The following is a 16,833-nucleotide window of genomic DNA, read 5'->3' as shown; positions in this document are numbered from 1 at the left end:
CCGTAAAAAAGTGGCCTTTTCACAGTATACTGAGTGCCATGTCTTACACATTGTTATGTTTTTCCTTGGTGACTTTGATGTTTAAACTGTACCCTACGCATGGTCCTAAAGTGCTGACTGATGTTCCTAAATGCAAAAAATCTATGATGTCTCTTAAGGGAGAAAAAACATGTTAGATGAGCTTCCCTCAGGCCTGAGTTACACACATGCTGGCTGGTGAGTTTCATGTCAGTGTCTCAAGCATATATCAAATAAGGTGCCTTTAAACAGAAACACATATGCAGCAGGGTTCTATAGTGATCATTTAATGAAACTGTTGTGACAGAGGCTCACAGGAACCAAATCCTGTATTTTCCCCAGGGAACAAGATTTCAGTATTCACTAACTCAGTATTTGTGGGGACTTCATAAAACAAAACTACTGCAAATAACAAGAACCAACTACGGTATCTGTACCACAGGTAGAACCGAATTTGGCACCTTGTACACACCCTTTATGTGGTTACTATTTCTATTATTTTTTAAAAATTTGCATTTTGCTAGTTTGATAGGAATTTACTTAATCACAAAGGGAATGCATGCTGGTTGCCAGGCAGCTTGGTTGTCTGTATCTTCTTGTGCGGAAATAAATCCAGTTCGTACGGGGTGTATGAAGGTGTTTATAGAAACACAAGGGTTTGGTGTCAGATGGGCATGGTTCTGGAGGAGCTGGTGAGGATGCTCACACTGTTTATGGCACTGACAATCTCAGGAGTTGGGAAAGGATTGAGCCTGAGGTGTGAGGTTGAGTTCTCGAGAAAACTTGAACTAGAGGTCCAGCCTTGTTCATGCCAAGACCCTTTTAGCCAAAAGGTGATGAGCTAAAGTCTCCTTTGATATATACTTTCACTGCATCAGAATATAAAATGATGACATTTGAGATATCAGGGCGAGCTTCTGAGAACACATTTATTTACTGAAGCGAAAAGTCAGTCTGCCTGGTCTGACGAAGGATGTTTTCTGATTTGTAGATGTTCTCTGAAATTCCTTGCAAAGGCTTAGGACCTAAGACTCTTAGACCCGTGTTTTGTTAAACCTGGAGAAGGTGCCACTGTCCACACAAGGTGGAGATGCATGAAATTGGGCAGCGTTCGTACCTGCCTGCTTTCCATCTTGGCCCCCGCGGGGCGAGGAATGACGCGTGCCTGCATTGTTGTTAACGTGCACTTGAGCCTCAGAACGAAAGCAGAAACACCCCTGCAGGGCCCAAAACAGTCTCCCCCTTGCTGTTTCTCCGTGTGTGTAATGGGCCTCTTAGAGGCTGTTTGTCGATGAACAGCTGGGTACCCGCCACCCGGCCTCCGATTAGAGACGCTTTGCCAGTCAGAGGCGCAGTTCTCTCCCCACGTGGGGGTGGGCAGTGGCCTAGGCTCACATAACAAGGAGGAAGTGATTGTTTCTCTTCCAGGATATTAAAGCATCTGAAAACCAAGGACCCCATGCAGCTGAGACTGGAGCACCTGGAGCAGGGTTTCTCTGTCTACGTCAATGGGGCCAATTCGGAGCTGAAGTCGTCCCCCCGGAAAGCTGTCCACTCCGACTTCACCAGGAGTGCCTCACACGCCGAGGGGACACACGGTGAGCACGGGACACTGGGCCCTGTGGGGCCACATCCTATGCCCCTAAACTTACCTGCAAATAACTAGTTAACCTGTTCAAGTTAACTCTACTCACTTGGCCAGCAAGAGGGGCCACCTGGGTGGCGCAGTGGGTTAAGCAGCCAACTGGGGATTTCAGCGTGGGTCACGGTCTCAGGGTTGTGAGATCGAGCTCCTTGTCAGGCTCTGTACCAGACGAGGAGCCTGCTTGAGATTCTGTCTTGCCCTCTGCCCGCCCCCTGCTTGTCTGTGCATGCACTTCCTTTCTCTCTCTCTAAAAAAAAAAAAAGAGAGAGAAAGAGAGCAGGAGTGTGAGAAAAAACAAAATCCCTTTTTATTCCTTTTAAAACTTGGCCTCCATTACCCCCAGGGCAAAGGTGACGAGAGCAGTAAATTCCTGGCTTTTCCATTTTGCGGTGCCAGTAATTGAAAGAAGTGTCTAGAATAACTTAAATTATACCCGATTTTCAGTGGCTCTGTCCTCACTTCAGTACCCAACCCTGCGTGATATTTGAGTCCACGGTTTGTGCTGAGTGTAGCTAATCCAGACTGCACAGACTTGAAATCGATCCCATGTGTCCTGTATTAAAATCTCAGGGAGTTTGTGAAGTTGGTATAGGAGCGTGCCATCCAGCGGCCGGCCCAGGACAGGCACCGAAAACAACCTGGTGGGAAAGCAAACGAAATGTCAGAGCACACGGGGTGGGGTCTCAATTTGGCCAGGTTACTTTGTCTCTCTCCTGGGCCTTTGTTTCCTCATCTGTCAAATGGGACTGAGGGGGGCACCCATCCCTAGGGCACCAAGGTGCCCTTAAAGGCAGTCTGCTTTGTCTGAGGAGCTGGCCTGCTACTGCGTTACAGGAAGAACTTTTAGAATGAGACAGAGCTGGGTTTCTGCCATTCTCTAGCTTTGAGACCTCTGGCAATAGGGTCCTCACTGACCCTCAGTTTCCTATTCTGTGAGATGGGAAGACTTAAGCCCACCTTGCCGGCTTGCCGGGAAGATTAAATGACATAAGAAATGTAAAATGCCTGTCGCACAATAATCTTGATTCATGTTGTTCTGCGTCACTGTCTTACAGGTGTGGGAAATGTCCCAAGCCATAATAGACAGTATAAGTCAAAACAGCAAGGAGATAAAAGGAGAGAGTGATGTCCCCAAACCTTCTCCTAGGAGAAGAGCCACTGCAGTCCAGCTTCAAGTTTAGCATGAGCTTCCTAGCCCCCAGGGCAATGAGGGAAATGGGATGATTCTCCTAGCTCTTGGGGAGGAGGAGTCGGGCCAGTCTGCCGCTGGTTGGGAGAAGCAGGCCTTTCCTGGTCCAGGTTTCAAGGAGGTGCAGTTAGGAGGAGTCTCTTCTGCACGTGGGCCACCAGCAGTACCTTCACAGCCCCAACAAATCTCTCTCCCTTCTCTCCTCTTTTACACAAACACTGGCCTGTAGCGCACTTGGTGTGTATCCTGCTTCCGCATCTCAGAGACTGTCCCTTTTGTATACAGACCTGCCCATTTCAGCTATGACTTACTCCCCATTCCCTTTCCCCGAGCATTTGGCCTGTTTTCTAATGGCCTGCTGCTACAAACAGGACTCGCTTTGCCTACAAAACTTTGGGCACAGGGGAGTGCATTTTAGCTGGAAGTCACTCATCTTCCTTGGGTGTGAACTTACCACCAGCGCCTCACTGAGTCTCTTTCCCTCATCCCTGGTGCAGATCATGGACGGAGAACCCTATTGCGAGAAGCGGAGGAAGCTTTCAGACGCAATTCACGGACAGCCCCAAGCAAAGTCCAGCGCCGCGGATGGCACCAGGTCTGGGAGCCCTGGGCAGTGTCGAGACGCATGGCCCCTGCTCATGCTTTAGAATAAGGAGCAGGGTTCTTGTGGAAACAGAAACGTAATCCCGGCATTGGGAATCCCTGTGGGCATTGGTGGGTCTGGCAGGGCACCACATGGGTATCATCTCTGTGTGTGGTATTGGCCCCTAGAAGGTAGAGGAGTCTGAGGGTCCTGCCACAGAGAGGCATGATCCTCCCCTCCAGATGGGGGATGGGGCACCCCAGCACAGACAGCTCCGTGGTGATGAGTCGTTTACACAGCTATCTTTTTTTTTTTTTTTAAGATTTTATTTATTTGACAGAGATCACAAGTAGGCAGAGAGACAGGCAGAGAGAGAGGAGGAAGCAGGCTCCCTGCTGAGCAGAGAGCCTGATGCGGTGGGATCATGACCTGAGCTGAAGGCAGAGGCTTAACCCACTGAGCCACCCAGGTGTCCCTACACAGCTATCTTTAACTGCACACCTACTACGTGCCTTTGTCCTCATGGCAGTCCAGTAGGGGAAGTTCCAAATTTCTTCCTGTTTTAAGGAAGCCAGGGAAATGAATGCTTGGTGAAGCTAAGTGAGCTTTCCACGGCCAACCACTAAGATGTGACAGCAGCAAGACCTGAGCCTAGATCTGTGCTCCAGGTGCCGTATTCCTGCCCATGTAGTCCTTACCTTGCAGTTACTCACACTTGGCCTGGGATCAATGGGTCTCAACCCCCACAGCGCGTTCACATCACCTGGGAGCCCCACCCCCCAGAGATTGACTCACTTGGTCTGAGATGAGGCTTAAGCATTGGTGTGTAATCCTTTTTCATCCTGTGGTTACCCACGTTGGGCCTGATCTTTTACACTGTGCCATATGAGTGGGTCTGTAGGAAATGTTTCTGGAAGTTTTATTGGCCCGTCTTTGCAATAACCTTGTAGGTCTGTAACTGTTGTCATTGTGCCCTTGATGAAACTGAGGGCCAGAAAGATAAGGTGACTTGCTCAGAGCCACATAGCCACTAGGGAGGTTTCAACCCCAGACCTGTGACCCCCAAACCCATTGGTCTTCCCTTGCCTTTGTGGGTCTATAATGAAGTACTGAAGGGTTTTTCTGGCCCACTGGATCCTACAGCCTTATCTCAGTGCAGAAGAGCAAGGCCTACGCCCACAGCCAGGAGGCCTCCTTTTGTCCCCAGCAATGAATGTTAATTTCTCATTAAGGAAGCCTTTCTCTGCTTCCCACTTCAGACCCTCCTAGTTGTTTCGAGTGCCTTCTATTATCAGGAGCCATATTTGCATCTTAGACTGTGACTTCACGGCTGGCCCCAGAGCCTGTGCAATTTAAAAAGACTTGGCCTAAGATTAATTAGCATCCCTCCCCCCCCTCCCCAATGCCTCTCCCTGTGGTCCCACACTTCACGGGGCCTAATCATGGCTAATTTCCTGGCTTCCTAATGCCATGAAGGCTGTAATTGTCCTTCTGCACCATATCAGTCAGGGGTCAGTCAGTGCCTAACCATAGAGACCACTCAGGCTGTGTAATCAGAGATGAAGGGAATGGAGGGAAGCAGGTGCTTACAAGATCTCCGGGTGGCAAAAGGAGGGATCCCAAGTGGGAGGCTGGGGGGCCTCCTGGAATGGCACCCAGCCTTCCAGCACAGCCCGCCAGGAAAGCCACTACCTAGGATACGGTGGATCAGCATCAAGGACCCGTCACCTTAGCTGGCTTCCAGAAAGCAGGTGGCCACCACAAACACTGTTGGTCTCTGTTGATGCCCTGCCTGCTAGATCAGCCCTGCCCATAGCCGGTCCCACCTGGCTGGGGCACTTGAAAACTTGTCTTCTCAGCCATTGTGCTCAGCCCAGAATCAGCCATTGTGTGTCCCCTTTTTTCCACCTCACTTTTGCTCTCCCTGCTTGCAGGAGGCCAGGTGATGGGCTGTACCTAGCTCGCTTCCAGAACGTCCACAGAAAGGGCACCTGGGAAACACAGACTGACTTTCTGGCCTCTACTGCATGCACAGGCATCCTAGGCGGAAAGCGGAAGGGGTCCTGGGAGTTCAGCCCACCCCCCTACTACTCTGCTCCCCCTACATGCGGTGTTTTGGGGACCATTCCCCCTTGATATGGATAAACCAGGGAGCATTCAGTGGTGGTGAGAGGACTAGAAGTCAGGTCCCAAAAGACATCATCCTTTAATTTTAAATTAACATTTATTACCCTGACCCAGGCACTGTGTGAGTCTCTGGAGTTAGAAACAATCACATAAGGCTGGGTTCTTGCCCTCGGAGTTCCGGTGATGAGGACGGTGGGGGTACTGCCCCGCCTGCAAGGAAGATGTGACAGGCGGTCCAAGCATACAGAGGACTGGCCTGCTGGACTTCCAAGTGAGCAGCTTGAGGCCTGTGGGCTGAACTTGTCCCCCGGAGAATGTTTTTTGTACTCAAAACAGTTTAAAAGAATCTTAGTCACTCACTAACATTTAAATTCAGAAGTTTTTCTGTATTTTTTTTTTTTTTTTAAAGCTCCATTCCGACTTCCCTGGAAAAATGGAAAGAGCTGGCTGTTATGCTCGGCTTCCCCTTCCCTTGAGGCCGCCGTCAGCAGAGCGTGGTAACAGTCGCCCCATGAGGCCGGGTACATGCCGACCTATTGCCCACAGTCCCCACCACTCCCTTTAGTGCCCCACGCTGAGGCCGAGTGGTGGCTACGTTGGTTGCTGTGCTCTGGCTGCTGTTTCCCTCCTACCAGGTGGCTTCCCACCTTTCCATTTCCCACCTGGCCCACTGGGGCCTTTGAACCTGTGGCCCCTGGAGGACAATTGTAGGTGCTGGAGTCAGCGCCGTGAGTGGGGCAGGCTGGGCCCTGCTGGCCTGGAGCTCATGCTTCCCCATCGAGGGTGGGAGTAATGGGGAGGCTCTGGGGGGCAGCCGCTCTAGAGAAGTGGGGCAGCAGAGTCTTCCCCAGGGGCCACCCCTGACCTGATCGCCGAGGAGGAGCAGAGCGAGCCCCATGAAGGTCTGGTGGGAGTCTCCCAGCAGAGGGCATGGCGGGGGCGGCAGGAAGGTGGGTCAGGCTGAAGGGACCCTGGGGTAGCCGGTGTGCAGGGATGGAGAGGCTGAATGTGGGGGTCAGGGGTCACAGGTCACAGTGGACAGACGACACAGTGGCCGGAAGGAGCCCAGGAGGAAGTTTGGATTTCATTTTAAATGTAAAGAATCTTCTGGAGGGTTTTCAGTAGGAGAGTTACGTGTTTGGGCTCATGTTTTAAGAAGATCCCCAGCGGCTGCATTCCGAAGGATGCCCACAGGGCCAAGTGGCTGTAGGAGGACCAGGCAGGAGACTTGGAAGCAGGGCTCCCCCCTCCCCCGCTGTGAGCCTACTGCAGCCTGTGTCTCTTTGCCCCCCAGCCTCCACCTCACAGCTCTGTCCCTGGCCCCCAGAGTCCCCTGATCATCTCAGCTTCCTCAACCCATCCCAGGGTGTCATCACCCGGGTCTTCCAGTGTTGGTTTGCAGAAATGGTGCAGGAAAGAGACCATCTGAATCTCTCAGTCGGTCAGCCTGGGCCAGATGCCCGCTCCCGCCCTGCTAGGCTGTGACCAGAAGCGAAAAGCCTGCTTAGAGCCCGCAGCTTCTCGTCCAGGACAATAGATAGACCCGATGGACTGACCGAACTGTTGCCAGGAGAAAGAGGGACTGATTGGGTTTCCTTTGGCCCCAAGTCATGGAGCTAAGTGGAAAGGTTCTTCCTGGCAGGAAGTACATGGGGACAGGTTTTGGGGTGCATAGGGTGGAGAGGAAGGCAGTCTCGACCTCACCCTTTTAGGTGCGCTCCGCTGTCCTTGGAGGTAGCCACAGGTTGGCAGTGGCGAAGGCAGCAGAATCCCCAGAGGCCAGGGGTGGCCAGTTCTCAAAAGCCACTACATCAGGAGAGGTCCCACCGCCCGCTCCCAGTCCTGGGGTTGCTCCTGTGTGGCTGTGCCTAGCAGGGGGCCACACAGGCACTCGGTGTTTTGGCACTAACCACGGTCTGGTCAGCGGGGGACACAAAGGCCCAATGCTCAGGGAACCCCGAAGTCTCAGCCCACCCCCGGCCAGCACTGCTCCCCGTCGTGGCCTCCCTGCCCTCTTCAGCTGGCCAGCTTGCCTGTTTTTCCGACTGTTGCCCTAAACTCCCTGGGGTCACACGTCTCCTTCCCAGTGACCAGGACCAATACCTTCACCTCTTCCAGAATAAGCTCCCTTCTTAGGGTCTTGCCCACCAACTAGGAAGCACTTTTCGGGTAGAGATGCCCCTAATGGAGGGGGCTATCGAGATCCTTGCTCTCCAGAAGGTCCCAGAGTCATCCGGACACTGGCCGAGAGCCTGACCTGGAAAACCCTTCCTGGAGACCCTCCGACTGTGGGAGAGCCAGGGAGGGGACTGGCGACGCAGTGTCAGCCTCCAAGCTGCCCAGTGGCAACCGTGGGCTGGGCCAGAAGTGATAAATGGGCTCTTGTTGGGACTGTCCTTTCTCCCCCACCCTTCTCAGCCTCAGATCTTTCTCCTGCTATCACTGGATTAAGATTTATGGCTTCCTCAGCCTTGTAATACTTGGGTGGACAACGGCCTAATCAGCAGAGCCGTCATTTACCAAAATGCTGTCAGATTTGATGAACGTCACCAGCTCTTAGCATTAAATTGGTAGTGAAGGGATTGGCCTTTCAGCAATTTACTGTGGGGTGGGCTTTCCTTAAAGGCCCGGAAAGCAAGTTCGTTGCAATGGAAAGCAGAGGCTTTGCTCTCACTCTGCTGCTGTATCCGGTTTCCTATGGCAGGCCAGGCAGCAAAAGCACCCCCAGGAAAGCTCACGAGTACAAAAGTGAAGCCCTTTCCTTTGTTTTCCTATTTCTGAGTTTTGAAAAACCCTGCTGTGAGGACAATAAATGAAACAACCCATAAAGCTTCAGCTTTGACAGCGACCTTGTATGACGCAGACTGTCAAGAGTGTCGAGCGCTATTATTTGTAAGAGATCAGACAAATCCAGGAAGAACCTAGCAAATAAGGTAGATTTACTCCCCACCCCAAACCTTCCTGGCAGGCTCTTCAGAGCTCTCCTGCCTCTAGGGGGAGCCACTCACATACTGTACAACCTGAACAACCATACAGGGCATCCCCTAGCCTTGATCTTTCTCATCTGCAGGAACTTGAATGCACACCTGTTAGAACGCTTTGCTAAGGGGGCAGCAGATACAGATCACTCTGGGCATGGCCTTGGGCTGGCAAACTGGAACAGGGGTATCTGGATTTTAAATCCTGTCCTGGCATGTGGGTGATACTGCAGGGGTCTACCCAGGTCTGGGCGCCACAGGTAGGCAGGAGAGAGCAGCCACGTAAAAGCACCCACTCTGGGTAAAGCAGCATGCCAGGCGGGGAGCCAGCCAGGAGCTCAGGCATCATCCTTGTGAGCATGTGAAGGTGGGAGGCAGGGAGCGGGCGCCTCCTGGGGGCTGGGTTGGAACCTGCCAGCCTCGTGCTCCTTTTGGGAGGTGGGCGTCGTCATGTGGGGGAGATGGCTCCCCATCTTCTCCAGTGGCAGCAGAGCCACCTCCCTGGGGCTGGGGTGGGAGAGGGTGGGAGAGCAGGCCAGATGGAAGACTATTTCTTCCCCTCTCCAGCACCCACTCAGCATTGAAAACTCTTTCTGGACCACGTTAATTTTGTCAGATGTTGCTTCCGAAACGTGTTCTTCCATTGTGTGTGCTGTGTGGACTCCCTAAGGCCAGGCCATTGGTGGTTACACTTTTTTTTTTTTTGCTATCTTGACATGCTTCCAGAACCTTGTATGCAGTCAGGATTCAGTAAGAATTTCCCAATTAAGTGCCCTCATGTCTACTGCAAAACCGTCCCCTGACCTTTTGGCAAGGCGAGCAATTGTGTCAAGCTCCGAGGAAGGAGAAGGATGCTTCTGGGAAAAGGGAGGATGGGAAAGTGACAGTGGAGAGTACTCTCCTCCTTGAACCCTGGAGGTCCTTCTCATATTATTCAGATCAGACCAGCAGAGCTGCATTAATGCCACAGCTCTTTCACTCGCCAGTGGGAAAGACCAGGTCAGGCATGGCTGGATACAGGTGCTCAGACAGTGTGTCGCAGGGCTCATTCTCCACCTCTCAACTCTGTTTCTCTCCATGCTGCTCTGTGTGATGCCAAGGGGGCCACCACCAGCTCCCACCTTACATTCTGTTCCCCTGCTGTTGGCATTTCTTGGCTCCCCTGAACAGATCACCTAGTCGCTCTGGGCCAGCAGGATCTAGTGCTCAGTTCTGCTGGGCCTGTCATACACTCCAACCACCCATGGACTCTGTTCCACGTAAACACTTGAATTGGGGGTGGGGAGGGAGAGGATTTCCCAAAAGAAAATCAGGGTGCTTCTGCCCGAAGACGGGAGTGAATGGGGGAGATAGGTGGAAACACCAGCACCCCCCGCCCCCCTGCCAACAAAACTTGGGCTCACACTACTGAAATTTCAGTGTGCATGTAAGTCACCTGGGCTCTTGTGGAAATGCAGATTCTTTTTTTTTTTTTTTTTAAAGATTTTATTCATTTATTTGGCAGAGAGAGATCACATGCTGGTAGAGAGGCAGACAGAGAGAGAGAGAGAGAGAGGGAAGCAGGCTCCCCGCTGAGCAGAGAGCCCGACACGGGACTCAATCCCAGGACCCTGAGATCATGACCTGAGCCGAAGGCAGCGGCTTAACCCACTGAGCCACCCAGGCGCCCGGAAATGCAGATTCTGATGCCTAGCTCTAAGACGGGCTTGAAATTCAGCATTTCTCACAAATTCCCCAGGAGAAGCCAAGGCTACTGGTGCATGCACCAGTACATGGATCAGTGAGTCCAAGGGAGTCCAAGCCTTCTCTTTCTAGATAAAGGAACAGAGAGCCATGGAGAGGCCAGGCTGTGCCCCATGCCCAGTGCCCCTCCCTCTGTGCCCTTTCCCCTCCACGCTGCCTCCCCCTATCCTGCTTTCCTGCCCTCTCTCCGTCTGTCTGTCTCTTTCTCTCTCTGTCTCTGTGTCTCTCGCATTGAAGCATTTGGGCACTATTGAGTGATTCCTGAGGAGGAGGGGGAAGCCTGCCCTCCCCAGAGTTATGGTTGAAAATCTGTCTTGGAGATGAACTTCAAAGCCGTTATAGCTTCATCCTGGCCTGAGGCAAGGAAGCTCTCAGGAGTCTCCCGGCCAGGAAGCCCCAGGTTTTAGGTATTCTGTGTACTGCTTCCCCTCCGTACAGACGGCGACCACCATGGGAAATGCTCTGAGAGCAAGCTGACACAGCCTGTGAGGCCGGGAGGCCACACTTGGAGCATGGGGTTGGGGGCATCGTCAAGGGATGGATGGTCCGAGTGAAGGGAAAGTGTCCCAGAGCACCTTCCTTCTGCCCCTCTGCCTCTCCCTGTTCTCGGACAGGGGACTCCCCACCTGCATTTTCCAGCCTCTCTTTTTGTTTACTCTTTCTTGCCGAGATCTTTTTCTCGAATGATCCATAGCCATGCCCCTGCCCACTTTTTTGAGTGTTCGATAGTCTCAGGAAATTTCTTAATTTCCTTCTCTTCTCCCCAAAGGCCACTGTAAGCTGAAGCTGGGCACATTTCTTTTTCACGTGCCCACTGGGGACAGTCCAGCAGGCCAGTTTAGTACTGGGGCCGGTGGCCAAACTCCAGCTCTTGGGCCGAATCTGGCCACAGCCTGTTCTTACAAATCAAGTGTTTTGGGGACCTAGCCATGCACATTTACTTAGGTAATATCTGTGACTGCTTTCAAATGACAGTGGGACAGTTAAATACTGTGACGGAGACCGTAGGGCAGGCAAAACCTAAAATACGTCCTCTTTATGGGAAGCGTTTGACCCACCCCTGGTTTAGAGCAAGGCCTCTGGAGCTGTCCCGCTGGGGTTCACATCAAGGTTCTGCAGCTTCCTGAGCTGTGTGACCTTGGGTGAGAGGCATGCGGCCTGGTGCCTCAGTTTCCCCCGGGGTTGCTATAGGACTAAGTGAGCTTCTTACACGCTAGGAGTGCCACTAGTGTGAAAGCACTAATGGGGGCGGGGGGAACGATGTGACTGTGGCTGAGGAAGGTGTTCAGTCCTATGAGGGAGAGGCCCGCCAGCACTAAGGCCCTGCATTGTGTCCTTCACCGAGATAACAGCTCAGTTCACCAAGCCTGTGGGGCCGCGGAGTTCTACAGGGTGGAGGGTTCGAACCCAGGACACGAGGGGAAAGGCAAGGTCTAAATTCTTGTCCCTCCGCGGGGTGCTACGTTCAGTACACATGGCTTGGCCAACCTCTTCTCTCAGAAGCTGGGCCTCCCTAGAGCGAGCCCAGAGCAGAAAGTTTAAGGAAGCCCTTGCTCTTGGATCTGTACCCCCTCTTAAATGTCGTGTCTCACTTATGCCCCCACCCAGGCCCTGGCCCTGAGAAGTCCTGAGGGGGGAAAAAAAGCCCAGGGTCTCCTAAACCCATTGGATCACAAGGCCAATTTGGGGAAGTTTATCACGCACTAACATTTTACTGATAAGGTATTTCAAACCGAAAAGTTGCTTTAAAAAAGTCCTACTGAGGGACGCCTGGGTGGCTCAGTTGGTTAAGCAGCTGCCTTCGGCTCAGGTCATGATCCCAGTGTCCTGGGATCGAGTCCCACATCGAGTTCCTTGCCCAGCGGGAGCCTGCTTCTCCCTCTGACTCCGCCTGCCACTCTGTCTGCCTGTGCTCGCTCGCTCTCTAACAAATAAATAAATAAAGTATTAAAAAAAAAAAAAAGTCCTACTAAGCATGCTTTTTGTGGTAGCAACCAGTAAAGACTTCTGAGCAGAGGGGGCAGGACCCGCTAGGCTGGCCCTTGTGAGCCAGTGCCGGGCCACCGTGCCTCATAGCATGACTGCTGGGGGACAGGGACCTGCCACCTCATGGTCTGCCCCCTAAGGTGCTCACCCCTTAGAGGAATCGAGGCATTTGTTCCATTGCTTCTGAAACCATCTTCTTCTGTCTAGAAATCAGTGCAGATCAGAACAGAAGCTGGCCCGCGGCTCCACATCGAGCCTCCTCTGGGCTCTTCTGAAGATTTTGAGGCATGCAGAGATGAGACCGCCAAGGCCCAGGGTGCTGCTGGGGACCTTCCGCAGGTAGGACTGACTGGCCTCAGCTTGTGTCACAGCGGCTCTCAGCACATGGCGACTTTCCTTCCATATGCTCCTGAGTTCTTTCACTGCGACATTCATCTCCCACACTGTAGTGAGCACCCAGACTATAGGCTAGATGCTCCACTGGGCCCCCAGAGTCCAGGTGTCAGTAAGGCTGGTGTCTGACCCCAGAGTAGCAATAGCATACAATCCCTCTACCGCGGGAGGGAGCTGAGGGGTGGGGCAAGGTGTGGTGGGCTCAGAAGAGCTTCTAGGATATCCAGGAAGGCTTCCTAGAGGAAGTGACATTTGTCAGAGTCCTAAAAGCTGGATGAGAGGGGAGAGGAGGGCAGACAGAACCTGATGGAAAAGCACTGCAGGCAGAGGGAACAGCACGCACAGATGCCATGAGGCCAGACTTGTTGAAGGAGCAGTGCAGGCCCAGTGTGAGTCGGGGAGTGTGGGATGATGTGTAAGGTTGGAGGGGCAGGGAGCAGACCAGGAGGTGTGCACAGTGGGCCTGGTGAGGGGCAACCGTGGGTGGTTGTTGCATTTTATTCCAAGGGCGTAGCTTTTATACATAGAATGAGTATGTGGATCATCTCCATGGTTATGTAGAAGCAAAATTATTAGCAGGCAGCTGGACAAAGTCAGGCCCCTAAACCAAACCCTGCCCCATTCACTGGGCCTATGATGTTCTGCTTTGGGTCCGGGCTGCAGATGTGACAGCCTCCCTCAAAGAACAAAAATCTTGCCTCCGTACCTTTAAGAAATACATGTGACTCATAAAAGCCATGGGAATAGCGTCCAGGACACATTCCTCTGTGGTGTTGCCTGTTTGTGTCTCCTTCTTGGCACACAAAGGACAGGTAAGGAGCAAAGGGTCACTTTGTTTTCCATCCTGACCACAAATTCTGCAAATAAATTGGAAATTCTGTCTTCCTGCGGGGGGAGGGGGAGACACACAACATCTTTTTTTTTTTTTTTTCAATAGAATAACCCAATGAATGATCTTGTTTCCTACCCAGTCCCTAGAAATGGGATTTTACTGTAGGCAAAATTGTGGTGTGGACTTTACTGCCTTTAACGTCCACCTCCCCCCCCCGCCACGCGCGCGCTTGCTTCTGAATCAACAGAAGGTCCCTGCTCAGAGTCTGAGCACACGTCTGTGCAAACAGCTGTCAGTCTCCCTTCACTTGGGAGGCTGGTCCATCCCCAAGTTCAGTCTGTTGCCGTCTCAGCCACGCCCCCTGTCGGAGAACGTGTGCACGCCCTTCACGCAGGAAGTGGGGTAGTTCTCTCTCTTCTCCTTTGGCCATTTGGTCCCCCCCGACCCCCTACCCCCTGGTAAATGAACATATAGTTCTTCCTTTGCAAGCTCCCAGGCTCCCCGCAGCCCCAGACAGCCTGCCCCTCATGAGCTATTAAAGCTTCCATTAGCATTCCTGTGTGCGTGCGCGTGCTCAGAATCAGCACTCTGCCAACACTTCATTTTTTCTACCCTGAGTGCTTGATTCTCTTTCTTTCCCTTTCCTCCCCATCTTGAGGGGGCACTCCGTAAGGCTTCACAGTCAATTTCCCCTTGGAGTTATTTTCCTGCTAAGTGAAAGAGTAAAATGGTGACGCCAGTGTTCGGCCAAGGCAGAAGCCGCAGAGATGCAATCTGAACGAGAAAGAGAGAAAGGCGTGTGGCTAAATATACTCATCCACCTCACACTGTTTGTGAGTGCAGCTCTGAAATGGAGCAAAAGGAGATGCGTGCGTGCGTGTGTACTTTTCATCTGACCTTCACTGTTGAAACACACCAGCCTGTCCGCCTTCCATCATATCCTTAGCGATCTTCAATTTCTTGGCGGCTCTGAGTTCACAGACTGGCGTGCCACAGACATGGTCGGTTGGCCTCCAGCCCATTGACGTGCACGGGGCTTTTGAAAGAATTACTAGCTGACATTTAAGAATCAGGAGATTCCATGTCAGAATGTGAATTGGGGGCTTGCCTTGAAACACGCGAACATTTGGGAGCCCCGTCCTTACATGGCAGCAGCAGCTGGGGCTGAGAAGCGGCCGCCCCCGGGGACAGGTGTGCACTGCATGGGCCACAGCCCCTACTCCAGATTGCAGGCACCGTTCTAGACACTGAAGATAAAACAGACAATAAACAACATGTCCTATGCCAGTAGGCGATAGGGCTGATCAGAGCAACGGCAAAGGGCTGGAAAAAGACGGGCAGGGGCTTCTCATTGATGATTGATGAGATGCCCTGGGAGTGGTTCTGGAGAAAGACCGGGAGCGAGCCCTGCAGAAAAGAGCTTGCCAGGCGCAGGAATGGCAGGCACAAAGGCCCTGAGATGGGGGTGCAGAGGGGATATCAGTGTGCCTGGGAGCTGGGTGAGCAAGAGGCAAGGAAACGAGGTGAGGCCAAGGCTCAGATGGCCTGGGGCTTTGAGCCTGTCGTAAAGATGAAGGATTCTACCTGGGCAGCTTAGGAACCCCAGAGAAAAGAGGACGCCTCTTTCCAGAGAGTTCTGCCAAAGTGCCAGGTCTCAGTCATGTTGGGTTTTGTGTTGCAAGGGATAATAGGGCTCCATTTGTGTATCAGGAATGAAACAAAGTGCACACTCTTCTCTATTAGTAAGATGTCTTTTTTCCCCTGGTAATGTGTAGTCTATATAAAAAAATTCAACTGATAATAAAGAAAATAAAAGTCCTTTCATAATTCCACTGCCCCAGAGATCATAGATGGGTATATCCATCCAGAATGAAGATTTCTTATATTCATTATACGATGTATTGATTATATCCAAGAGGAGGTGGTAGATCTGGAATGTTCCAGTCCCGGCCCATTCCTGGTGAGTGCTAGCTAGTTCCCGAGTTCTGTTATTGCTGTGAGTTTTCCCTCCATTGTGTGGACCCTGAAGTGGGGTGAAGTGGTTATTTGCCCACCAACACAGTTCAGTGATCTCAAGTCATTGTTACAGGGTGACACACAGAAACAACTAAGGGACGCCTGGGTGGCTCAGTGGGTTGGGCCTCTGCCTTCGGCTCAGGTCATGATCTCAGGGTCCTGGGCTGTTTGCTCAGCAGGGAGCCTGCTTCCCCCTCTCTCTCTGCCTGTCTTTCTGCCTACTTGTGATCTCTCTCTCTCTCTGTGTCAAATAAATAAAAAAAATCTTAAAAAAAAAAAAAGAAACAACTAAACACCTGTCACAAGCTGTGCGTCCCCAGCAGTTCTGCCCCCTGTGGCCTCTGCTGAGGCCCATGACAGCTCAGCCCCTGTGGGTGCGGTGGAGATTCTCGTCTACCATCGCTGGCTGGGCCTCCTCCAGGGGCTCAGCCCGTGCCACTGGTCCCCAGCAGGGCCCTGAAGCAAATCCCTTCAGTCCGCCTCCAGCAATTTCAGTACTGAGGCTTAAAACCTGTCCCATTGCATGGGTACTTCTGTTTTAGATGACCATATACATAACCTCCGGTGAGGACTATTTTTGCCTTGTTTTGTTTTTGTTTTTTGTTTTTAAGATTTTCATTATTTATTTGGGGGAAGGGGGCAGAGGGAACGGGAGAGAGAGAATATCAAGCAGGCCCAGCACTGAGCCTGGAGTCCAACAAGGGGCTTGATCCCAAGATGCTTAGATCGTGACCTGAGCCCAAAGCAAGGGTCAGACGCTTAACTGGGTGGAGCCACGCAGGGCCCCCCCCTTTATTTTTTATTGTTATTTTCCCATAGATGGGATTATACACCATCTGCCCTCTCTGATAAGCCTGCCTATTTTATTCAACCAGATGTGGTGTCCGCACCTCCACGCTGGCCCTCACTCGGTCCTCACTGAGCCGGTGTTTAGGTGTTGGGCGGCCCAAGTCTGAATCCCAGTCTACTTACTTTCCGTGTGCCTGCGGTGGTGTGGGTGAGGCAGGGATGGGTTTGACCCAGTCAGCTTTGGGAGCAGGCGCAGAGAAGGAGGAGGAGGTGAGGAGGGAACCAGGAGGCATGGAGACCAACGGAGAGGACAAGGGACCCAGCACGTCTTCAGGGACGTGAGTCGCTTTTCCCACACCTGTTCTCTCCACTTGTCCCTAGGGCTCCAAGTCTTCCACTGACACCACGCCCTGCGATTTTCATCTCTCCCTTCTGGATGCCCACGGATGCCCTGACCCTGCGAGCAGTACCGACAAAGAAAGGATCCTCTTAACTATCCAGGATGTGATGGTAAGATGCATTTCAGCCTCATGT

General features: G+C 52.3%; 1 protein-coding gene across 3 annotated transcripts in view; it reads left to right on the top strand.

Moving 5' to 3' along the window:
- The window catches only part of LOC123933718 (katanin interacting protein), a 179,071-nt gene that overhangs the window by 55,037 nt on the left and 107,201 nt on the right, over positions 1–16,833 (top strand). For all 3 annotated transcript variants that reach the window (XM_045993193.1, XM_045993195.1, XM_045993194.1), the window contains 4 exons: positions 1,447–1,616; positions 3,350–3,447; positions 12,477–12,608; positions 16,681–16,809. In XM_045993193.1, coding sequence (XP_045849149.1) covers positions 1,447–1,616; positions 3,350–3,447; positions 12,477–12,608; positions 16,681–16,809 — 529 coding nt within the window. The remainder of the gene's footprint in view (positions 1–1,446; positions 1,617–3,349; positions 3,448–12,476; positions 12,609–16,680; positions 16,810–16,833) is intronic.

This window comes from Meles meles, chromosome 21 (genome assembly GCF_922984935.1).
Source record: "Meles meles chromosome 21, mMelMel3.1 paternal haplotype, whole genome shotgun sequence".
Lineage (NCBI taxonomy): Eukaryota > Metazoa > Chordata > Mammalia > Carnivora > Mustelidae > Meles > Meles meles.
Note: the sequence above shows the minus strand (reverse complement) of the source record. Positions and strands in the feature narration are given on the sequence as shown.